At 42.3% G+C, this 24,697-nt stretch overlaps 2 protein-coding genes across 3 annotated transcripts in view; one reads left to right on the top strand and one right to left on the bottom strand.

The window, feature by feature from the left end:
* The window catches only part of PRKCZ (protein kinase C zeta), a 41,132-nt gene extending 31,944 nt beyond the window's left edge, over positions 1 to 9,188 (top strand). For both annotated transcript variants that reach the window (XM_033079455.1, XM_033079456.2), the window contains 7 exons: positions 179 to 314; positions 756 to 843; positions 1,262 to 1,381; positions 1,845 to 1,924; positions 2,481 to 2,570; positions 5,358 to 5,473; positions 6,618 to 9,188. In XM_033079455.1, coding sequence (XP_032935346.1) covers positions 179 to 314; positions 756 to 843; positions 1,262 to 1,381; positions 1,845 to 1,924; positions 2,481 to 2,570; positions 5,358 to 5,473; positions 6,618 to 6,705 — 718 coding nt within the window. In that variant the 3' untranslated portion in view covers positions 6,706 to 9,188. The remainder of the gene's footprint in view (positions 1 to 178; positions 315 to 755; positions 844 to 1,261; positions 1,382 to 1,844; positions 1,925 to 2,480; positions 2,571 to 5,357; positions 5,474 to 6,617) is intronic.
* A 669-nt stretch (positions 9,189 to 9,857) lies between these two features.
* On the bottom strand, positions 9,858 to 13,456 carry FAAP20 (FA core complex associated protein 20). Its single transcript, XM_033079902.2, has 4 exons — positions 13,353 to 13,456; positions 12,041 to 12,188; positions 10,759 to 11,378; positions 9,858 to 10,330 (listed from the first exon to the last, which is right to left on the bottom strand). The coding sequence occupies exons 1-4, from the start codon at positions 13,454 to 13,456 to the stop codon at positions 10,258 to 10,260; spliced, it is 945 nt and encodes a 314-aa protein (XP_032935793.1). The 3' UTR covers positions 9,858 to 10,257.
* Positions 13,457 to 24,697: the final 11,241 nt, after the last annotated feature.

Below are 24,697 nucleotides of genomic sequence, written 5' to 3'. Positions count from 1 at the left end.
AAAAATCTCATTTTTATTTAGGGAATGGACTTATTAGAGGTCATCTTTATGAATAAATGTAGCTTGGGTATTCTATGCTATTGATACATAAAATGAAGTTTTAAGAACAGATATTTAAATTGCACCAGCTTTTGTACCATCTTAATGCTAATATGAACTTTCTCCTTCTTCATTTCAGGTTTTATGCTGCTGAAATTTGTATTGCTCTAAACTTCCTACATGAAAGAGGCATCATCTACAGAGATTTAAAACTGGACAATGTTCTCTTAGATGCAGAGGGTCATATCAAATTAACAGATTATGGCATGTGCAAGGTAGGATTTTCCTGACCCTTCTTTTGTCACTCTTAGAGAACACTAAGAAAATTCATTTTTATATTGACACTGTTGTTACTGAGCCCAGAATTTGGTTGTGGAACTGGAAATTTATTCTGAAAAAAACTTAACTGTTGAATAGAACTACATATGGAACTGAATTGTAATAGAAGTTTCTGTCTCAACATCTGTTTGAAAAGGACTTCCAAATAGTTTAATTGATTTTTAAATGTATCTGTAATTAGTTAGCAAAATGTTGTTACCTACATGTTGTAGCTCAGTTTTACTCAACTTTGCTGAAGAGGAGCTGTGGAGTCCTAGGCCATTTTTGTGAAAGGAATCTCTTTAAACTCCTTGAGTAACTTGGGTTTTGAGTCTGCTTAAAGGAAATACCCAGAAAAGGAGACCAGATTTAATTTATGAAATGATTTCTGCATGTAGGAAGGTTTGGGCCCAGGTGACACTACAAGCACTTTCTGTGGGACACCAAATTACATTGCACCAGAGATCCTCAGAGGAGAAGAATATGGTAAGTCATGACTAAACAACCTATAGTTACAATAAATATAGCTCTAGCTTGGTTCAAATACAATTAATTTTTTAACTGACACATTTCTGTGTTAATATATAATAAAACTTGAGTGCTTGTACAGTTTAATTTTTTCCTGAAACAAAGGGTTTTTTTCTCTTCCAATCACTAATTTCAGCTTCTTTTAAATCATACTTGGCCTGAAAAATATTTATTAAATAATATTATAGGAAAACATTTTGACTGCAGCTTTGCTACCTGCAAACACCTCAGTTCCTTCCATTTGTCATCCCAGTTGAGCAAGCTCAGACTCATGCAGTGATGGTGTAAATCAGTGATTCCAGCACTCAAAGCAGGCCCCCAGTGTTGGTTTGTGTGAGGGGGAAGATGAAAGCTGAGAGCTGTGTGTGCCTTGCAGGGTTCAGCGTGGACTGGTGGGCGCTGGGGGTGCTGATGTTCGAGATGATGGCGGGGAGGTCCCCGTTCGACATCATCACTGACAATCCAGACATGAACACTGAAGATTACCTCTTCCAAGGTACAGCTTTGGGCTGTGGGCTCTGCTTTTGGGGGGGTTACAATCCAAAAGGGCAGATTTGGGGTTTCCTTTCCCTGTGTCACCCCACCCCAGCTGTGAAGCTGCCAACTCCATAACAGGCAGCAGTTCCTGCAGTCTGTACCAGAATCTGTCATGCTCTTCTTGAAGGGCTGATTTAAAATCAATTTCTGTTTAAAATCACACTTTGCCATGTGCTGAGGACTGGATGTTTTATTTCCTGTTTACACAACAAATAATAGCAAAAGGTAATGAAGGTAACAGGTCCCTTAGGAAATCTTGCAATGCCAATTGAACAATGCCTTGAATTCCTGTAACTCCTTTTGTTTGCATGGTTTTAAATAATTTCTTCAACTTCCATTTTCTAACTGAAAGTGTTTGCACTGAAATCATGGTCAATGTCACAACCCAAAAGCCAATATTGCTGTTTTTAACCCTGTCACAGTTATTCTGGAGAAGCCAATCCGGATTCCAAGGTTTCTTTCTGTCAAGGCTTCCCATGTGTTAAAAGGATTTTTAAACAAGGTAAATAACATTCTCTTATTTTTAGCATCTGAAAGCTGGAAGTCAGAGCTTCCTGTTGAAAGTGATACAGTTAAGAAGTTAATCTGCTTACTGTTAAGAAAAATCTATAAAACCTTGGTATCCTCTATGTTAAAAACCCCACTTAATTTCAAAATTACTGAGGAAATTCCACAGCATAGGCTTGATGCTCAACTTTTAAAAAATAACTCTAGCTTTGTTTATAAACTCTTTTCTGTAATACTTACTACTGATTTAATTAAGCTGACTGAAATCTGAAGAACCATTATCATGAATAGAAAAAAGAAGGCTATGAATTCTACATTGCTAAATAAATCCCTTATTTTAAAAAGCTGTAAAAGATCATTTAAAAATTAAGTTTTGAACGGATTTTATTTAAAAAAAAAAAGAAATTAAGCATCCCTTGTAGCTGTAGTGTGTTTATCCCAGCAGAGGTTGCACAGTCATGGGAATGCTGGAGTCATCTCTGTGGGCTTTTGGCAAACGTGGGCTGTAAGAGGCTTGGAGTGTGTAATTCCAGTGTCTGTGTTTTCCACAGGATCCCAAAGAAAGGCTTGGCTGTCAGCCCCAGACAGGATTTGCTGATATCAAGTCTCACACGTTTTTCCGCAGCATAGACTGGGATCTGGTAAAAAATCCCTCCTTGTATTTCTGGGTGCTCAAAAGGGAGAATTCACTCATTTATTAATTGTGTGCATAGGAACAGCTCTGTTACCAATTCTAGAAGTGTAAAAGTAGTGATCAAAACCCAGCTGAATGTACCAATGACTCCCAAAATCAGTGGGGTTGTTCAGGTGGGTGTCAGGGTTGGGTGACCTGAGGAGGAGTGAGCAGGATCACACCTTTAGTTAAAGATGTGGCAGGAGAGCACTGGGGTTCTTTATAAATAATTTTGATTAGTTTGCAGGTTTTCTTTAGTACTGCTGAGATGAGGGAGGGTTTTGCTTCTTGGTGAAGATGATTTGCATTTCAGTGGGTTTGCCAGCATAAAATTGTATCAAATTTGGGTTTTTAAATCTTCTGCTACTTGGGAATTGTGTTACCTTCTGTCTTCAGTGTGGAAACCATCCCAGAAATGCCATAGTAACATTTATTGACACCTGAGCAATAAAGCTGCAAAGTCTGGAGCACCTCCCTGTCAGCATTACATTTTTAATAGGTGGTTAAGAACTGAAAAGTGTGTCTGTAGTAATTCCACAGTCTGGGAAGGCTGCAGGAAGTGTAAGAAGAGGCAGCACTAACATGAAAGAGTTCAGATGAGAGAAAGGTGCACAGTTTCATTTTCCCTTTGAAGCTGCTGCTCTGAATTTCATTGTAACATTCTTCAGAGGAAGGAGCCCTGCTCTAAGGGACCTGGTGTTTACAAAATTATCTCTGTAATGAGGGCTGGAATTTTGTCAGGCATCCCTTGCTTGGAGTTCTACCTTCAACTGAGTGGTTTTGGTTTTTATTTTTCTAAATTTTTAAAAATTTGAAAAAAAAATTTGTGGGTTTTTTACTTTTTTTAAAAACACACAGAAAAAAAAATCATTATTTTGTTGGTTTTTTTGGGTTTGTTTGTTTGTTTTTTGGGGGTTTTTTTTTGGTATTTTGTGGTGCCCAGTGCAGCTCACCTGGGGATGTGGAGCAGAACATCACATCCTCCAGTTTGTTCTGCTTTGCAGTTTTTTGAGAGAGAAGGGAATAAGACAACTGTTGGATTTGTATTTTGTTTATTTGTAGAAAATACTCATCAAAATTGGTACTTCTTGGTCAACATTTATGCTGTTAAATTTTACATTTTCTAACATATTTTTATGGCTGAAAGGTTTAATATTAAATCCCTATTTTTTTTGAAAAAGGGAAGATTTAGGTTTTCTGTTTTGTGACATGATTAGGACAGTACTGCTCAGGAGGATCAACGTCACATAAATCTGAAGTTAAATTTCTAATAAGTTTTGGCACGTGTACTCAGGAAAAAATGAGAAAATACTTGGAAAGCTTTTTTTAGTTATTAGAATCTCCTACTCACCACCTGCATTTCAAAGAAACCATTTGGACTTAAAAGCTTTTCCAAATCTTTTCAAGTTGTAACCTAAGGAAACAAGTCTAACACTGACTTAAAACTTGTTCTGTGTGAAGCTTGAACTAAATGGAAAAATAAATACAGGGAAGGGGAGCACACAGCCCAGGAACATTTTTCCTGCTGTTAGTCATCCAAAGTGTGTGGCACAGCCCAGAACACTTCAGATTGCTCACTCTGGTGTAGGATGGCTCAGCAGCATCCAGGGCAGTTCTTTTTTGGATTCTTTTGGCATTTTCAGTCTATTCTTATCTCAGTGCCTGTTTTTTGGTGTTTAACCATTTTGTGCTGGAGCAAGAACTACAAAGCCATAGCTCCTGTCTGCAGTGAAGTATTTTCTAGAGCTGCACCACCTATTTTCCCCTCATTTTCTCAAGTTAAAGGCTGCAGAGTCTCTCTGTGGCTGATTTAAGAGGGCTTTTATGCTTTTCTGAGTATAACAAAGGTGGGAGTCTGATGTTTAGCCCCTTGTGGAATAATGCCTGGCTGTTGGATGGGAGTGTGTGGCAACAACTCAGGGAGAGACAGGCTTGCCACCCTACTTCAGCTTTTAAGTATTCATTTTGCTGATTCCTTCACATTGCCATCCTTGTTTGGGAGGAGCTGATTTTTTTCTTCCTCAAAACTTTGATTTCCTGGTGCTGTCTCAGACCTGATCATCATTGATGTGTTAATGCTCCACCCTGTGACAGTTTCACAATTTCTTTCTATCTCCATCTGTACTTCCTGTGCTCTTGTCTGAAACCTGAAATCCAAGATTTTTCTGTGATTTAGTCCCTATTTTATTTGCTCTCTACCAAGCATCAGGAGAGATCCTGGCCTTAAAATCAGGTTTTTATCTGATACTGGTAATACAAGTGATCATTTGGTCAGTGGTAACTACTACTCACTCTCATCACACTTAGCTGTCCTAAGTTAGATTATGGAGCTTTGTAGCCTAGACAGTTTTTTAACTGAATATAAATGTTAGAATTAGAATGTTGGTGTCTGTACTACTATAAATTGGACTAGGTGACAGATTGCACACAAATGCAGGAAGAAAAGTAGGTCGATTTCTCAGGAACAAAAGTAAATATATTGTGCTAGCTGCTGTATTGCAGCTCAGTGGGAATTTATCAATCCTGAGGCTAATCTACCAATTTAGAGAAAACATAAAAGCCTGAATTATTTGTGGATTTTAATTTTAAAATGCAGAGCAGTAATTGGTGTCTGTTGCCTGGCATGTAGGGTGGCACTACTTGCTATTTCAATGTTCCTTTCCAATAGCATTTACAGCAGTTGGATTGGAGTTTGCTGAGGGCTACTGGAGCTCTTCCTCACTGTAACTTTTCCCTTTCCCCCATGTTTGGGTAGCTGGAGAAGAAGCAGACGACGCCCCCGTTCCAGCCACAGATCACGGACGATTACGGCTTGGATAACTTCGACACGCAGTTCACCAGCGAGCCCGTGCAGCTCACCCCAGATGATGAGTATGTGCTGCTTTGATAGAATTTAATTCACAAATTACAGTAATTTCATGATTATAAACAGCACCTGATTATAAGCCACACTTCTGGGTGTCAGCAACTGTCTTGGGTTACAATACAGGATGTGATCAAAGGTCTCTGTTCTGTCACCATCTGTTGAGGGTGGGGCAGTGATCCTGATCTCTGTGGGAGATATTCTGCTAATGGGCATCCATTGAAACCAGCTGGGGCAGTGTTCTTTATTTCCAAAGGAGATATCTCCTGTTAATGGCCATGTTTTATAAACCAGCTGGGGCATTGTTCTTTATCTTTTCACAAGCCATCCTTCCTCCAGCCAGTCATTTTCTGCTCATGGCCATTGAGTCCCACTGTGGCACTGATAAAATTACTGCATCCCATTGGGAGTTGCTCCAGCCAGGGGGAAGAGCCCAACATTTCTTACCAAGATAAAAACAGAGGTTTGGGACACTGAGGGAGCCCCTTTCTCCACTGGACTCCAGAGGGAAACGGGATTGCTCCACATCCCCACTGGAGCTTTAGAGGGAAACTGCACCTTGTACAGGAGCACTGCTCCAACTGAGCCACATCTGTCACTGCAGGAGGATGCAGCCACCATGGGATGGGACTGCTGCCAACACCCTGCCTGACTGACGGGTGTCAGGTTGTACTCTGACTGTGTCAGGGTTTGGGGTTTGTTCTTTGTAGTGCTGTATTTCTATTTTAATTTCCCTGGTAAAGAACTGTTATTCCTAATTCCCATATCTTTGTCTGAGAGCCCCTTGATTTCAAAATTATAATAATTTGGAGGGAGGGGGTTTACATTCTCCATTTCAAAGAGAAACTCCTGCCTTTCTCAGCAGACACCTGTCCTCCAAACTAAAACAGCAACTTTTCCTTCTTTGTCCATATCTAAGCCGCACCTGATTATAAGCCACACTTTGGATTCAGACCAAAATTTTAGTCAAAATGGTGCAGCTTATAATGGTGAAATTACTGTACCTGCAAATCACTAAGAGACTATGTGCTTGCTGCTAGAATATTGTCATTTTACAGTAAATTTGAAATTCTTTACATCTTGCATAACTTATCAGAATGCTGGGCGGTTCTCTGTCATATAAACTAAACACTGCTCTCATTTGTTTTTCAGAGATATAATAAAGCGAATAGATCAGTCAGAATTTGAAGGATTTGAATATATTAACCCATTGTTGCTGTCAACAGAAGAAACAGTATGAAGGAATGACCTCGTTGGGGACAGTGTGAATGACATTAATTTATCCTTAACTACAGTATATGCATGCGAGGCTGGGGACTGGATGGAGACCAATGATCTAAAAACAAATTTGCTGCTGAAAATCAAAGAAGAGAAAAATGATTTTGGTGGGTGTCCTCTGCCACTTAGTGATTCTTAAGTTCTGGGCACTGATACAACTGGCTTCATTAATGAAGGAATTTGCATTTTGTGCCTGTATCATGAAGGATTGAAACGTTCATTGCATCCCTGCAAAAGGAGATCATGAGAAACTTTGAGATCCACACACTTTCTACAAACATTTGATGCAATGAGCTCCCAGTTGAAGAGTATTACAGTGTAACATCCTGAAGAATAAAATATATTACGGTGGTGTTGAAGCTTATTTTTGATGCCTTTTTTCACAAGTGGTACCTGTCTAAACATCTCAGATATATTTAAAAGGAGTTGTGTTTTATTAGCAATCAAAACATAAATTTGGGTACAAGATTTAAGTGCCTAAATGGATAAACTGCATTGAAGGATTATTGCATATTTGGGACGTTCTTACACCTGGTAAGTTCTGCTTGTTAATATTAAGTAACATTTCCATCTGAAACATACAGTTCACAGCTGCAGCCTGATGTTTAGTTGCATTTTTACAGAATTTGGAATGCAGAGTGACTCAGTGAGATTAATTCCAAATTAGAATTTACTGTATCAATTTCAGAATCTGTTGTCTTAAACTCCAAATTTACCAAAATGTAGAGATTGAAGAGAACTAAATTTGCACACAAAGGATTTCTAAACATAAGCAGTGCCTACACCTACAATGATATTGTGTTGTATATTAGATTTTTGAAAAGTATTTTTATCAACAATACAAATATTCAAATGTAGAGCAAAAGCATAGTAAAGCATAGCCTTAAAGTTTAAGTAGTAAATCTAGAATAACCATAAGATAAAATCCATTTTCCTGATAAAGCACACCTCCTACTTATGATAAACTGTCTGCTTACAGTTGCTCAGTGTACATTAATAACTAATCATTCTGCAGCAGAGAATGGGATCTTTCAGCAAATGATTTGCATCAGAGTGATACAATTCTTTTCATGGAAGAAAAACAAATACCTAAGAAATTGGAAGAAGCAAAAGACAACTGTGGAATCCCTTTGGAGGGAGCTGGGGGAGGGCTCAGGAGCTGCCAGGGCTGTGCTGAGCCCTGGGGTGCAGCGAGGCTCTGCTGCCTCCAGGGCTGCTGTGGGGAGGGAAAACAAACCCTGTGCTGTGGCATCCCACCTGAGTGGGTGTGAAACACAGCATCAATTGTGACACTTTCACTTTCTTTACATTAACCTATGGTTTTCTCAGGGTACAGCATTGCATTAGGTGCTGAACATGACATCTTTGGGATTCACATCCAAGTCATGAGGTGCTAGGACCAGACTGCCAAAACATTGTTTGAAATATTCAATTAATCATTGATTAACAATCTAGGTTTTGTATCCCCTCCTTAGCCACAATTCTGCAGACCTGTGGTTGTTTAGTTCTATGAATCCCATTCAGGTTTCAGTTGTGGGTTTCTCTGTTGGACTGTAGCTTTTCATATTCAGCAAAATGTGTTTTAATCAGCACTAAATAATTTAACTAGTAAAAAAGTACTTGCCTCAAATGCCTGGACTTTAGATACTTTATTATCTACTAAAGGCAACATTACCTTTTAAATGTAATCTGACACTTTTTAATTGCTCCTCTTCCCCTTTTCCCTCTTATTTTATTTCCCCTGAATAATTTCAGTGTTTTCAGCTCCCCTGGTACTAAAGTTAATCAGTAGTGATCAGAGTGACTGCAGGCAGCTCATGAATGGAACTGTGACAGGTTAAGCTGTCCTTTGACATGCCAGGGCATGGAACTTTAAACTAGAAACGTGGGTTGGGGTTTTTTTTAACCTTTTTTCTAGGTTTCAGAACATTTTGGGAGGGAGGGAAGGAAGACTAGAAAGATACATTTTGCTAATCAAACATTGTAAAGACTATTTGATTTTTATTTAAGAATTTACAGGCATTTACAATGTTGCTGTGTTGCCAAATAGTTTGCTGGGTACAAGTTTGGTTGCTCATGTGCAAGTGTTTGAATAATGTTCTGTTCATGATGAAGGGGAAATTTTTTATATAAAAAGTACTTGTTTTATAAATAAAAGAAAATGAAGGATGTAATTAAATGTGTGGTTTGGAAAAAAAAAATCCTAATATATTACAAATGGATCTGGTAATGATATATAGTTGTCTTATTTGAAATAGTAAATGAAAATTCTAGCTAATTTAATGATTGTAAAACAGTAAATATGTTCTTGTAGTTTTGTATAATTAATTAGTTGGGATCTTTGCTGACCAGTTTTAATTGTGCAGAAGATGGTATACTAATCCATAACAGCTGAGATCATTTATATTCTTGCACATCTATTAAAGACTTTAATGAAAAAGTTAATAGACTGTTATTATTTATAATATCAGTGAACTGGGCTGTGTCCAAGCTCAAACAGACCCCACTGTAAATTAAATCTGTAGGAGCCTCACTGTATTTTTCTGCTGTACCCTGTTCATTCTGTGTCAATCCCAGCTCAGCTGCAGGTTGAGGTGCAGGGCACAGGGAAATAAACCCAGAGCAGGTTGGTGATCTCATCCCTTGGTTTGTGGTCACTGAACTGTCACTAAATGTCATTTATTGTCACTCCCAGGCTTAGCAAGTGTTCCCCTGTGACCAAAGAGCAGCTGAGGCTCCTGAGCCCCTCCCAGCCCCCCAGGCTCTGGCTGTTCCTGCTCTCAGCCCTTGGTGCTGGGGGTGCTGTGTGGAGCTGATACAAAAATCACCTCTTGGCTCACTGTGTTAAATCTCACTTTGCAGCTGAGTACTGACATGGCAGAAGTGTTCCTTCTGCAGCCTGATTAGCTCAGTCATGTTAATCACCTGTTTAACACTGATCCTGCCTTAGAAACCTGCACTGGAAGGTTTTGAATTTAGCTGGGCTCCTTCAGAAAGAGAAAACCCCCCACACCCTTTATTTGGTTTTCTCTTAAATAGCTACACTCCAGCATCAACTGTACAATTTTACTTTCTTACTTAGGTATTAAAACAACAAAAAAAGCCAAACTCAAATTACTTTTTAACTGAGTTTATTTACATAGATTATCTGTTTAGAAAAAAACCCACAACAGTAAACTTTTGGATTAGAGTAAGTAACAGTTGTCTTTTGCTCAGCTGCCTTCTTCTGTCCTGAGACATTCAGAACTGTGGTACAGACAAAGCTCCAGGGATTTTTTTCAGGAGTACCCAGCCTGATTTCCCTGGGATGTCTCTGGGACAGAATTAGAACTACTTTATGTGCATTTGAGAGACTAAAAAAACAAACAAATAGGCAAGTAGCACTTATCCTTCTACTGAGTTACTGGTTTAAGTCAGAGACAAAGCTGTGCTTCCTTGACACGTTTTTTCTTTCCCTTTGAGAAAGCTCCATCCTTGGCCGTGTTCCTTTGCTCTCCTCTCCATTCCTGTGGATTTACCACATGACATCATCTGCACTTTCAGACAAGCACCTGGCAAGGTGGGCATCCATGTCCAGCTGGGAGAGTCTGCAAACACAGAACAGTCACATCCTTTATTCCCTGTTCTTCATTCCCTCCCAGAAATGTTCCTCCAAAACCTCCCACCCTTGCTGTTACTGCTGCCCTAACTGAACATGGAGACCTGATGCATTTTAAGCCTTTCTAAGTCTCTTGACAGAGTGACCAAAATATGAATGTAGCCTGCAGGGTTAGAGGAGCTGTGGGAAAGCACATTTTCAGCAACTCTCGACAGCCTCAGTGCTATGAAATTGTGTTAACAGTTCTTACTGTAGAGCAGGTACTCAACTTGTAAATGGGAATAAGGAGGTAATTCTGACAGCTAAAAAGGACCTTACAGTAGCAGTTTTGTCTGCTTTTGTTATTCTGTACATCCAAAACCTGCTGGGATCCATTTAGGGGAAGGTTATAAAAAACAAAACAAAACACAAACTTACCTTCCACTAAACTGCATCAGACACATTGGACAACTGTCAAGAGCTGAAGCTGCTTCACTCTGCTTTTCCATCTCCTCCTTGTGGCTCTCAGCCCCAGGAGCTCTCCCCAGCTGAGGCTTCTCCACAGGCACCCCCGTGGCCTCCCCTGCTGGAACATCCCCCTGATCTGTTTGGATTTGAGGCTTTTCCTCCCCCTTTTCTCTCCTGTCTGCCCTGCTGTTCTGTGCAGCCCCTCTGTGCTGCTGCTGAGGGCTCCAAGTCTCTGCAGGGCTTTGTGAAATCCAGGCTGAGGGCTGTGCTGGGCTGCCCTGCCCAGGGACTTTACAGGACTTGGGTCTCACATCCAGCTCTGAAACACCTTTTGTGTCTGCCCCAGATGCACTTCTGGCTTCATCTGTACTGGCTCCCCTGCAGGTTTTCTCAGCTGTGGATGATAAACTTTTCAGTTTATCTGCTTGGCCTTTCTGCAATTCATTGCTCTGGCTTTGTGTTGGCTGCTGGGAGCTCAGATCCTTGAGGTTCACACATTCTTTGTGAAAAGATGGGAATGATACCCACTGAAAGTCTTTTATTCCCACTGTAAAGACTTCCTGGTGTTCTGGGCTCTTTTCCTGTTGTTTCTGCAACACAAACATCCACAGAGAACACCTTAAGCAAATGTAGCTCAATCAATACCTAAACCTAGGCTTTGGGAACACACTGCAAATCTTGAGAAAGCTGAACTACAGGGAAGAAAAAAATATTTTATTTATGTCCCTCCTCCAGGAGCTTCCTGGAGCTGATGGAATGTGGGTCTTCCCTTAATATTTCTAAAGGGATGCAATGGGTACTCATGTTACAGAGAGACTAAGGATGGAAACAACAACCTGCTGCTGTTCAGGAGATGGAAAAAGTTCTTTATAACGACTGCTTTTTATGTGTGATCTTGCCTGATGCCACTGGAGTGATGTCAGGGTGGGTTCTGTGTAATTAACCCCTCCATTACAGCTTTCCAGTTTTATTCCTTAGGGAGATGCAGGTGTTTATGGCAGTCAGAATCCTTCTACAGCCTCCCTCTTCCCAGCAAAATGTTGGAAAGAATTTGCTGTACTGCAAAAAAAAACCCTCTTGTAGCTGTCCTTATATTCCCTGCCACACCACACCCAGCCACACCACTGCACACAGGGATTAAAGAGCTGAAACCCCACATCTCTCAAAGCTGTTTCAGGTTGTTTCCCATTAACCAGGCTGTCGCTGTTGGAAGCAGGACACAAAGTGCAAAACCAAGGATACAGAACACTACCTCTTCCAAGAACTCCGGAAAGCTGGGCACTGTGTCCCAGTTTGTGCAGTGGGAATCTTGACTGAAGTCTTTCAGTAGCAAAAGCCAGGTTTTCTCACACTCATTTAATTCTTCCTTTTCAAACCAGGAACATCTGTCAGTCGGTGGCCTGTAAAGACACAGTCCAACAGTTTGAAGGTGGGAGAGAAGAAAGAAAATACACTGATATTAGTTTGCCTCTTTTTTCTGGAACACAAAGACATTATTGAGCCTGCAGACTATTTTTCGCAGCTATAGATGACTTATGTAATTTGTACAGCTAGCAAAAATTTAATGTCTAAATGCTTTCCTTTCTGCTTGTAACAAATGAGCAGTAGGTATCTATCACTACCTTCACTTCCAAGTGGAACAGTTAAGTGCAGCCACTGTTTTATCTTCTTAAATACCAAACTCAACACCTGCTGAGCAGAGAAATCATGGAAGTGTTTGCACTGAGGGTGGCAATTGCATCAGTTCCCATGTATGTCCAGACATTCCCACACTGCTTTTTGAAATTACTGATTATCTTCCCAAACAACTTGATTTAATCGATCCTAGGAACTGTAAGCACTAAAAGGTAGTGCTATAAAGACAATTCCAAGGCAAGGATGGATTGTTAACGCCACAAGGGTATTCCCAGCTTTCTTCCTGATGCATTTTCTTCTCCAGGAATGAAACTGCACGGGGAAAAAATTAGAAACAACACTCCCTGAAAGAGTAGAGTGATGATGAACCTCTCACAGCCCATGGTGGGAGGGACACGGCCGAGCCCCCAGAGCTCGAACACAACCTGAGCCACTCTCTGCCTTCAGTCCTCCCGAACTCCAGGGCTGGAAAAAACAGCAAATGTTTCTGCGCTCCTGCGAGCCGTGTTCTGGAGGAAAGAAAACTGAGTTTTCATACATTAATATTTCTCAGGCCTTGTCCTCGCCAGTGCTGTTCTGTGCCGAGGAACGTGCGAAAGGCGTGGGGCACGCTGTGCTTTATCCTGCAGTTTTATCTCTTATTTTTTCAAGGCGCTACGGGCGGTGTTTTATGCTATAACCTTTAACAGACACAGATCTGACCGCGAAACGCAACGAGGCGCCGGGGCGTGAACCTCGGCCCCCGGAGCCGGTCCGATCCCCAAGGACAGATCCGATCCACCAGGACAGATCCGATCCCTCAGGACAGATCCGATCCCCCAGGACCGATCCGATCCCCCAGGACAGATCCGATCCCTCAGGACAGATCCGATCCCTCAGGACCGGTCCGAGCCCCCAGGAGCGATCCGATCCCCCCGGTCCCGACTCACGGGGGCCGCGGCGGGGGCTCGGGGCCGGGGCTGCGCTCCGGGCCGCGGGCGGGCGGCGCCGTCCGGGGCTTCAGGCGCAGCTTGGCCGCTCCTTCCTCACACATGGCCGAGGCTCCAGCGCCTCGCCAGGGGACGGCGCTGGCGGCCGCGGGAGGGCGGAGAGACAGGGAGGCCGAGGCTTCTTCCTCTCCTTCCTCTCTCTCCTCTTCCTCCTGCCCCGGGCGCGCTGCCGGGGCTGGGACTCTCCGCCCTCAGAGCCGCCCTCACGGCGCGGAGCGCCGCTGCTCTGAGGGCACCCTGAGGGAAACCCGCCTGCACCCCTCAGCCGCCGGGGGGCTGGTCCGCCTGTAAAACACCTCGTTTTGTGTCGCTTTTACCCCTCACACTTTATGATTTTGTGGGGTTTTGGTGCGTTGGCACGGCAGGGTCGGGGCTGTGCCGGGTGGTCCCTGTGGTGAGGGGGACAAGATGGCGGCTGTGGGGCCCGGCCGCTCCCGCCCTGGCTCCGGAGCGGCGCTGCGGGGCCAAACCCAAAGGCTGTTCCTCCGAAAAATAAACGGGTTGGCAGCGCACCTCTGACCTAATTTCGCTTTTAGAGAAGAAGCTGAAGTGATGCAGTTTGATGTTTTTGGCGGGAGTGTTGCCGTGTGGCTTGAAATAAAGCGCTGGAGAGGGTTTAACACTCCCTGGGCCGCCGCCTTGTCACAAACAGACACTGGAGGAATGGTGACAGACACTTCATCCTCCAAATATACATTAAAGGATCAGAAAGTAACTCTGCTGTTAAAACTCTTCACAATTGATGCAAAAAATAACTGTACAAGGAAACACATCCAGTCTGATAATAGGTGTTTATGAGGGACCACCAGCATTGCATAAAACCAATTTATTATTGGTAAAACATGAATCCAAGTGCACACTCTTCTTCTGCAATTGCATTTATACATTGCTGGATGTCTGTGGACTGTGCCATCCTTGGATTTTTCAGAGTAGAAAGGAGGCATCAGTATTGACTGTGTTATGAGTTACACTTGTGAATTACTGTGTTGATCACACAGCCCAGCAAAAATGTATTCAGTAACAGTTGACATGACTTAATATGTGCTTTGAGTGATATCTGAACCTTGAAAATGGGTATCAGAGTCCAGAGATTCACATTTCACAGAAATTTAAAGCTGAGCAGGTCAGTTCAGCCCCTCCAGAGGTGTTCCAGCTGAGGATGATTCTGTCTATGCTGAGATCTGAGAGGCTTTGCCCAGCTTCACCTTCCCTGTGCTAACTCAGGTACTTTGTGTTTCTGTCCTTAATGCCTTTAACTCTATGTAATAACTAATTTCTTAACATTAAAACAGCATTTTAGGTTTCCTTTTGCAGATAAAAATCTTGGAAGTGAAAAGTGTTTGGTTGCTCCTGGGATCTGCCTCAGTTTACACAATAGATAGCCTAGCTGAAAAATAAAAATAATAAAAAATGTCACACTAGAGGACCAGCATTTTCAGATGTGTGATGGGCAGAGTAAAACGAGAGTGAAATCCAGAAGGAAGAAAAAACAGTGGAAAAGCCACACACACTAACCTTTTCCCACATTAATATCTGTTACAGCTCTGCAGTGCCCAGGGAACACCCAAGGGACAGTCACAGGGCTCTGCCTGTCATTTTTGCTGCCATTTAGAAGCTGCTGCCCAGTGAAAGGAGATCCCAGGAAATCGGCCCTCCTTTCCTTCTTTATCAGGAAAAGTGTTCCCCCAAAAGCTGCAGGTGGAACAAGTGGAGCAGAGTTAAAGGGTGAATGTGGATGTGAAGGTGGTGGAGAGGAAGGTGGTGGTGGCAGCAGAGACAGAGCAAAGAACAGCAGGAGAAAGGTGGTGAAAATAAAGGAAAAGTGTGAACTGAAGAGGGGTTTGGCTGTGGAAGTGGTGGGAAATGGGATGACAGAGGAGAGGTAGAAATCTGATTTCACAAGCAGCTGAAGAAATGTTCCTTGGGGGGATTTTACTCAGGATCGCTGTGAATTGTGGCCCAGCGCTGACTGTCACCACATGGAGGCAGCAAACTATGCAAAACCAGGGATTTAACAAAACCTGGGGGGCTGAGAGCTCTCCAAACATACTCCTGGGTGTATCTATGCTGCTGATCAGTGATGCCACGGGGTTTCTTTTATTCCTGTGGTGTTTTTGGGTTAGTGTTTTATGTTTTATGACCCCTTGGATACTCCTTGGACAATCCTCTGCTGCTAAATCGTTGTACCCATGGATTTATGTTGTTAGATAAGAGTTCTCCCAGAGCAGCCAGCAGGATTGCAGCCTGTTCTTCATGCTGGATGTGTTGCTGTGAGCACTTACAGCATTTGCAAAAGCTTTATTATGGGGGAACGTAAAAATTGATTATTGTGCAGTAAGGGCCACAAATGGAGGAATATAATAAAAAGAATAGGGAAAATTATTATTGCAGCTTCTGCTTGTAAAAAGCAAAAAGAGAAAACCTTGCTTCTGTAGCAACTGTAGGTTGTAGGTGGGTTTGGGTTTTGTAGATTGAACTGAAAATTTTCAAGGTTTTTAATATTGTTATCTGTTTAATGATACTCACTCTAACCATGTCATGAATGTTTTCATCCTTGCTTTATCTGCTTCTGTAACTACCTGCAGATTTCAAACTAGAAATCTTTGTCCATTAAGAACATTTAGTATTTTTCATCTGCATCTTTTCAGAATTATTAATGTACTAAGAACAGGAAGGCAAAGTGTAGAATAGGACCTGTTCTTGGACCTGCTCCTTTGCACAAGATCATATGTTCTGTTTCCTCCTCTACATGGAAATCCTATTACTTCTTACTTGATTTTGGGTCTTGCTAATTTAATAATTAGAATGTTTAGTGGTCTTAGAAAAAAAAGTTCTCCTAGAAATGCAGAGAGTAGTCTTTATCATAATCAGCCTTGACTGGATTTGAGCCAGTGGTCAAGGGATTTGAGCTTGTGGAAGCCAGAATGCTCCTACAGATTATCTGCAGGGATTTCCTTGTAAATGGAGTGCCAGCATGTGTAGTTATCTCTTCCCTGTTGAGTCTCATCAAGCTGCACACGCTTAATCTTTACTTACATGGTCGCTGATTCTTGCTGTAAAGTGGGCCTCAGTTTTAACTTTTGCTCTCAGGAAGAAGGGGCTATTATTACAAATTCTAATCCTTTTGCAGTTCCACAATCACTAAAGCCTATAAATTGCCTGCCAAACAAACCAAGTGATCTTTTCCTGGGCTGAGGGAAAGAGGAGAGTGTAAAACGCAGGTGCCAGCATTTGCTGGGGAAGAACTGGTACATTATCAACTAATCCGCCTTCTGCTATTTCTGATTTCCTCCCCAACAGCTGCAGCATTGAATGAGAGCTTCTGCATTTGGGAAGAATTAGAAAGCCTGGTAATGCAGGGTCTCTATTACAGATACAACAGCTCACAGACAGGGAGGAGATTTTTGCTGCCGGTGTAGAATTTGGAGTGCTAGGCATTTTATAGCCTGGAAAAATTGTAATTTTCAGCTGTTGTTATGGAGTAATCAATGAAGAAGAGATGCCACAGTTTCTGCTGGGTTTCTCTCAAAGCCTGATGTCATTGCATGCAGCAGCTATTATTTTTTTTAATGTGCCACTTTGAGGCTGAAGCACATGCAGTTTTTATTAAAACATTTTTTTCCTATGATGACTGATGCTCACTGGTAGTTTTAGACCTTCTGAAATATCTTTGCTTCTGTAGTGATAGCTCTGTATCAGATAAAAATGTTCAGAAGAAATTGTTCCTTGCTAGACCATCGAAATATTATTATATTTTAATTATTTTATCTAATCAATGCTTAGCTGAGAGTACATGTTGATAATTTTTTGTCCTTGTCAAATAGTCTGTGACTTCACTCAAGGATGAGAGTGGCCATTCTGCTAAACCTAATAAATGACAATGTCCCCAAAGAGACCACAGTGCAGAGCAGAGCAGCAGGGCTGCAGCAAATGTCCCACAGCTGAAATGCTCCACTCTGATGTCACAATGTGTCCCCTGAACAGCCCAGTGGCAGCAAATGCAGCCCTGGAAAGAGTAACTCAGCCAAACTGACCCACTCAGTCCAGTGCTGAGCACTGGCTGTGGTGAAATGGGAAACTCTGACTCTTCTCCTTAATGCGATGTGTTACAATTAAACCACAAAATGAGGAGAACTGGGTAAGACTGGCTTAGTCAGGAGAATAAAGATGACATGCATTTCAGTTTGAGAAGTGCAGGCTCATTGCTGCTTCCAGAGAAAGTCAGTTGAGTGGAGACAGTTTTGTGGGCTCTCCTTAATTTTAGTTTCAGGAGACATTCTCTTTCCCACAAAAATTGCCTTTGGAACCTGCTCCCTCTGGTAGAGCCTGAATTTGCCAACGTGCAGCAGCCAGTGCACGACTCATCTCTTCAACTCAGCCTTTCCAAGTGCAAGGACAGATCAGCACCTGTGTGGCTGGAGATGGAAAACCCAGCCTTGTGACATTTATATGCCAAGATGGGAGGACCTAAAAAGAGGACTAGGGAGACTAGCATGGCATTTGCGGGTACCAGGTTGCCAAGGAGGCATATTGTATTGAAACAGTTGCCTGGGAAACATTTAAAAATACATTGAATGGAAAAGCATATGTGATGTGCCCACAAGTGTTCTGTGTGAATGAAATGCCATGGCTGATGATGGCACCAAGAGACTGTTACTATTACATGTAAAAATGCTGCAAGTGATGTGTGGTTTTTTCCCTTTTGTGGTGTTTTCCTACCCTGTTTGCAGGAGGTGCACGGAGGGAAGGTTGTTTTGCTCTTGGCTGATGGATTAAAGTGAGTGTGGGGAAGGTGGAACACACAGGCAGCAGCAGCAGCTGGGGATGGCAGGAGCAATTTGGCTTCATTTAGGCAACCTAAACCAATTGACAAGGAGCCTGCACAGTTCCCCCTCAAAAGTAATAACAGCACTGCTCAAACTCCTACAGTATAAAGATAAATGGTTCTCTGAGCATTGCCACTTTAATTGGTGCTGAAGTGGGTATGGGGAAGCTCTGGTGTCATTGCAGTGGGACTTCCATGTAAGCATCATGGAAAATGCAGGGGTTTTGATCAAAGGTTGGACAACATATTATGAAAAAGTCTCTCACTGACCTCATTTTTTGTTTGGGGCACTGAAATAGAGGGAGGTGATGGGAGAAAGTTTCAGAAGACAGTTAACTGCTCTAGTCCTTTCTCAGATCAGTTACTGAGAGATGGTGCTGACAAAAAAGAATGATGTCACCAGAACCAAAACAAACAATCATATCCACTCTTTGTCTCACAGAAAAAAACCTTATTTTCCTATGCAGCAAAGAAACAGTGAAACTAGGAACTGTAATCTTTGATATCCTACCTTGGACAAAGAGGTTCATCTGCTAGCAATTTCCAGATACTAAAATGCACCTCTCCTTCACTAAGAATGAATGGCAGGTGTGAGGCTGGTTAGGATTATGGTCACCCTCCCTAATCCTCCTTTGAGATTTAGAAACAAATATCCTACTCTTGATTTGCTAGAGGCTTAAGAAGCCTGTTTGGGAGCCAGCAGATTTAGCTTGGACCAGGCTTTATGTGGTACAGTAAAATTTTTGGATGAGAGATGCAGTGGAGAGGAGATAATTTGAGTAAGAAGGAAGGTCTGGAGGCCTTTTTGTTGGTGGTAGCTCTGTGAAGAGCTGCCTTACAGGGCAGGGCACCAGGGCCTTGGCTGCTGGAAGATGTTGCCTGTTTGGGTCTGGGAGTTGCTGCCTGTCTCCCCGGGGAGGAGAAGACTCTGCTGACTTTGCTGTTGGTTTGGCCAGTGAAGAGATGCTTTTTGGCATTCTGGTTATCTCCTCATTTCAGCACAATCTGCTCAGGGCTCTGAGGTGCTGCAATGATCACGTTGGAAAACCATGAATCAGATGAGGTCTCCTTGGTGTCAGTCAAGTCCCAGTATCACTCATCATTTTTCTGGCCCAGTGTGTGTTTGGTTAAATCAAGTCCTGCTGTTTCTAGGCCCTGGGGTTAGTGTAAGAGAGGAGGAGAATCTGCCTTTCATCCTCTCAGAGTTTTGCAATGTGACTGAAAACTTGGAGAGAATGTGTCAGATCTCAAACAAAGATTAGGTTTGATGGCAGGGAGCCGTGGGTTCTGTGGCCCAGCCCAGAATTCTGCTGAGGGAGTTGTATCATCTCCCCATACTTTAAAGGATTTAGACTCTGAGTTTAGGATGAAATATGGCTTGAGGTTTTCATATTTATTTCTTGCTGCTTTCTTGTTTTTTGGGCTGAAGGTTTTTTTTGTTTGTTTTTATTTAATTCAAAGTGTATCTCACAAATTTTAGCCAATAGTAATCTGAATTCTTCTTTGCTGTGTATCATTCCTTCATTTGAAATCTACATATTAAGAAACTCCACCGAAAAAAAACCAAATCCATAAATCACTTGTTTATGGGCATGAAACCACAAAACAGTGGGACAAAATTACCCTACTAGTTAATGTGGTGTGATTTTATCCATAACTACAATGGTGCAGAAAATCAACATAAAATAGAATGTAATTCAACAGATGAGTATGTATTTATTGCTTCAATAAATGTGGGTAGTAGGTTTAGTTAGTTTTGCAAATTTTTTAAGACCTGACTAGTGTTTTAGAAAGAAATAGGGTAAGTCTGAATAATCAAAACTATGAAAGAAAACAGAAATCTTTTCATTGAGGAGGGTGTATTTTCATATTCATCCTCCCTTTGTCATTAATAAAGAAATATAAAGTGGGATTAATTCAGAATCCTGACAGTAAAATACAGGAGAACTTTAGTTTCTTTTTTTTTCCAGGTGCCATTTATTTAATTGTATCAGACATGGGCTGAGTTTGGTTTATTTTACCACATCCCAAAAGTGCTGTTAGCAAAGGGGAGCTGCATGCTACTGTTCCTGTCATGAGTGAGTTGGAATTGGACTGATTTTGGAGGATTTTCCCCAACAGAACCTCTCCTGCTCCCCAAATCCATTTTGCTGCTCCTTCCATCCAGCTGTCCTGCTCTCACAGAAATTTTTGGTTGTTCCCTTTTGATCAGTGGGAAGTCCTCTGAGGGAGATGTGTGGTAGCTAAACCAAGATGTTGTGGTGCTGGCTGAGGACAGGAAACATGTTCAGTTAGCTGCAGTGCTTGCTCTGGTTTGTACCACAGTCTGGTTCCATCATTAGCCTGTTTTTATGAGTCTGTCCTCCCATACTGGAATCAGATGTTTTATCAGAGCACTCTGAGGAAAAGCAGCAGCCTCCCAGCTCTCCGTGACTGTGCTGTACCCTGCAGAAAATGAGTTGTTTAACTTAAAGCCACATCCCACCAGGCAAGAAGCAACATCACAAAGAGCTGCAAAAATATTGGCACCATCAAACCTCGCAGTATCAAAGGAAGAGATGAATCCTGCTCCTTCCAAGAAGCTGTTTGGGCCTAATTGGGTTGCCTGGGCATGATGAGATGCAATCTATGACCAGTGCAGCTTTGTAGGCAGAAATGTCAAATATAGATGCATTTAAGTGAGAGCTGCCTCCTCTTCCCTCTCCAGCCAAATGAGATTTGGAGGAGCCTGCTCGCTGCAGGGTTCAAAGGACAGCAGGGAGCAGCAGGGAATTGTCGTCAGTGTTTCTGGGAGTGGGCTTTGGGTTTTGCAATTACACAGAAACTAGAATTGACATCCTCATTTGCTGGTCCCATTATTTAGTAAGGGATGGTTGTTTTTCTGAAATGTTTACCTGTTCAGTGATGATTTAATTTAGGAATTAATTCGGGGAATTTCTACTGCTTGTGGAGTGGTGCAGTAAGTCAGAATACTTAATTATGACGTGCCCTCTGCCTTAAAGCAGCCCTTCCTTACCTAATTTCATACTGATACCTGTTTGTGAGATGGAACATGGATGCACAGAAATTAGGGGTATTGCTTGTGATAACACAGGACCTGGTAACTGAACTCTGGTCTGTTCACTGGTCTATGTATAGGCAACACTGATCTTCCTTTCAAGCCCTGTTTTACTCCCAAAGGCTTCCAACACACTGTCTTTCATCAGCTTTGAGTTCACTAGAAAGAAATAAAAAGCTGGGACATCTTTCTCAAAGTCTCTGCCTAATGGCTCGTGTTTTGCAGAGTATTGATAAAGCCCAGTGCAAATGCTGAGCCTGCCCTGCCCCAGAGACGTGCTCTGGCTTCAGCACCACACTTAATGACAAACAGTCACCTAGTTTACCATATGCATTCTTTTATCTTAGCTGCTCTCCGTGCATGCTAGGAGATTTATTTCTCCTCATAATGCATTTCATGTGTGTTAGTTGTAAATATTGTGCTCATAAATCAGCCTGGAGCATCCAGCCCCGAGGATGGAGACAGCTCACAATAGGTCTGTCTGCTTCACATTGTGAGCCTGAGCTCACTCTGCTTTTTCCATTGCTGGGCTCTGTGAGTGGCATGTTGCCAGTCTCCTGCCTCACATGAACAGGAATACTGTATATTACTAAATTCAAAGTGTTTTTCCTTCAGGACTAGAAGAATGTAATGGAGCATGCATCTGGCAGCAGGACACGGTGCCTGTGGTGTGCAGGGAATCACCCCCAGGGCTCCCTGCTCCAGTCACCCGGGCTGGGGACACCTTATGGCAGGGACTGCAGGCACAGAGACACAATGTGTCATGAAAAACTGATTCTTCTCCCTTCCCTTGGCCAGATTCTCTACGTTCAATACCACAAAATTAACAAGTCTGGTGTGTAATCCCTAGAACTCCTTTTTTTTTTTTTATGCCACTTCTAGAGCCAGCTCCACCTACTGACCTCACTTTTTTCATCTGGGAAATGGAAACTTTTTTTTTTCTTGTCTCATAAGAAGTTTTTTTGAGAATGGATTAGTTTGTTGTATATATGCATGAGGACATGAGGTGCACACCAAACTGCCCCAGAACTGGGGTTGTTACTCCCTACTTTTGGGTAGTATCATTTGGCCTCCTCTCCATCTGTCTTTTTGTTGGGAAGTTTGTCTGCCTGGTGGAACTAAAAGTACTTTGTGCAGTGCTCCTGACAAATTACTGCCCTTTTACTGATTTTAAGGATGCTGTGCTCTCAAAATTCCTGTGTTTACATCAATCAAGGCTGCATTAAATTGCATGGTCTAAAGCAATCAATATTCAATAAGCTTTTGGTGTTTGAATTGGCTTGTATTTGGAAGTCTGAAATGGGCTGAGCTGCAGGACTAAAACTAAACAGAGTCTGTCACACCAAAAATACTCTGAAGGAGTGTGTTTCTTCATGGCAGTGCAGCTGAAAACACCCCGTTTGCTGTAATTAGTTCATCTCACTCCTGTGACTAGGCTTCCCACCTAATTTATACATATTCAAATATGTTTCTAGGTATCTGATTCTTGGAGACCGTGTTAAACCAGTGCCTTCTGTTGGTTATTCTGGTCTAGGAAGGTTTTGATTTGTCTCACACAGCACACCCCAAAGCTCTAACCCTTGTCTCACACAACACATCCCAAAACTCTGACCCTGCATGAAGAAACTGCTGCCCAGAGCAGTCTGTAACCACGATGCTCACGATGCATTTCAGGAGAGCTGGAGAGGAGAATGGTGTCATCACCTGAGAGGAAACACAAAGCAGAAAGAAACGAGGAGGGGAAATTTTGGTGCTTATTTTTAGACTCCGTGGGTGAGTATTATTTTCAGCCTTATCTCTATTAATTTCTGCAGAACACGGTGTTAACGTGTGATTAGGCTACCTACGAAGAAAGCATTGTAGTTTCTAGCTCAGGCTGAAGTAATCCCTCCCTGGCAATCCCTGGAGAGTCAATACCCCCCTTTGTACCAGGGTAAGGCAGCAGAGACGTGGCTGCAGACGTGGATGTGTCTGAGACAGCTCTGAGCTGTTGAGAAATAAACCTCACACCTGCATTTATGCTTATTGAGTTCACAAAAATTGCCCCTGACACTGGGTCAGTCCTCCCTGTAGCTGAAAACGCTGTCAGTGAATTGGTTTAAAGCTAAATTTCAATATGTTGACGGGGAGCTGTTCTCACACTCATCATCACATACCTTCAGCATCTTCTGTATTTAGCACAAGACTACACACTCATACGTTTCATTGAAGAACATGCTGCCTGTTAATCAGCACTTTATTGTCTCAGTATGCTTAAAATAAGCATTTTGTCACTTTGAAGAAGAAGCAACTTTATTGGTTTGCCTTCTGGCACCGTGTTCCATGTTGTCAAGTGCTGTCAGTTGGCTTCTTTCTGTAACTTATGAGATTGAAACATTCTGGTAACAATTTTCATCAGATACATATTGGATGTGTTAGAGAAGTATCTCTAATGTTCCAGAGAAAAGAGATTTAGTGGGTAACAGTTTGATCTGGAGTGCCAGAGGTCCCCTTCAGAGCCTCTGATTGCTGTATGGGACAGGGAACACAAAACTGAAATTCCCCTGTTGAACAGAGAATGCAGTGAGAGGAAGGAAAGGAGATAACATCTTATCAAGGGATCTTCTTGTTTCCTTTATGAACAGCTAAGAAGCAGCATTAGCCCTTCCCTCAGTCAGTATTAAGCAGAGGACCTTTGAGGGAACAGTGGCTGCCAGGCTACCAAAATTCAGCTTGACTGTCTGAGGCTGTGTCTGAGGAGCAGTAAAAGCCCACACCGCCTTCGAGCCAGATGTTTTGAGTTAGGCTGCAATGCTGTCTTTTCATTTGGTGTGGAGGCAGAAAAGTACAATGGAGCCTGATCTTTGCTGTGAGAGACCTGTCAGCCTTTCAGCCTGAGCCATTTCAGCTCTGCAGCACTCCCAGATCAGCAGCAGCACCAGGAGCAGGCTTGGTCTCGACACAAGGAACCCCTGATCTTGTTTGACAAGATTAGATCTTGTCATTAAATTAGTTCACTGTCATTAAATTTAATAATTTGCAGAATTGTCCGTTGCTAGTTTAGATTCTAAGTGGAGCATCAGAAAAGGCAGCAGAGGAGACTGAATGGAGACAGGGAGAGCCAAACCCTGGAGTGATAAACTCATAATGCCCAAACCAGTCTGTGGAACCATAAAGCATATTAATTCCTAAATTCCAATAATCTGTGAAAACTTTTGAGGCTTGGCTGTGGAAAAATAGACCAGAAGTTTGGGAAGAATTGAGTTGAGCAATGTCCTCTGCAAAAGGCCACAAGCAGCTTTAGAAAAGACTTGTGTAAGCCTATTAAATCTGCTTAGGTTCTTGGATATTTCCTGTTGTAAATAGATATGCTTGGGGCCTTTATTCAAGGCTGTATGTAAGAGAATCTAGTTATGGTTATAT

This window comes from Catharus ustulatus, chromosome 24 (genome assembly GCF_009819885.2).
Source record: "Catharus ustulatus isolate bCatUst1 chromosome 24, bCatUst1.pri.v2, whole genome shotgun sequence".
Taxonomy (NCBI): domain Eukaryota; kingdom Metazoa; phylum Chordata; class Aves; order Passeriformes; family Turdidae; genus Catharus; species Catharus ustulatus.
Note: the sequence above shows the minus strand (reverse complement) of the source record. Positions and strands in the feature narration are given on the sequence as shown.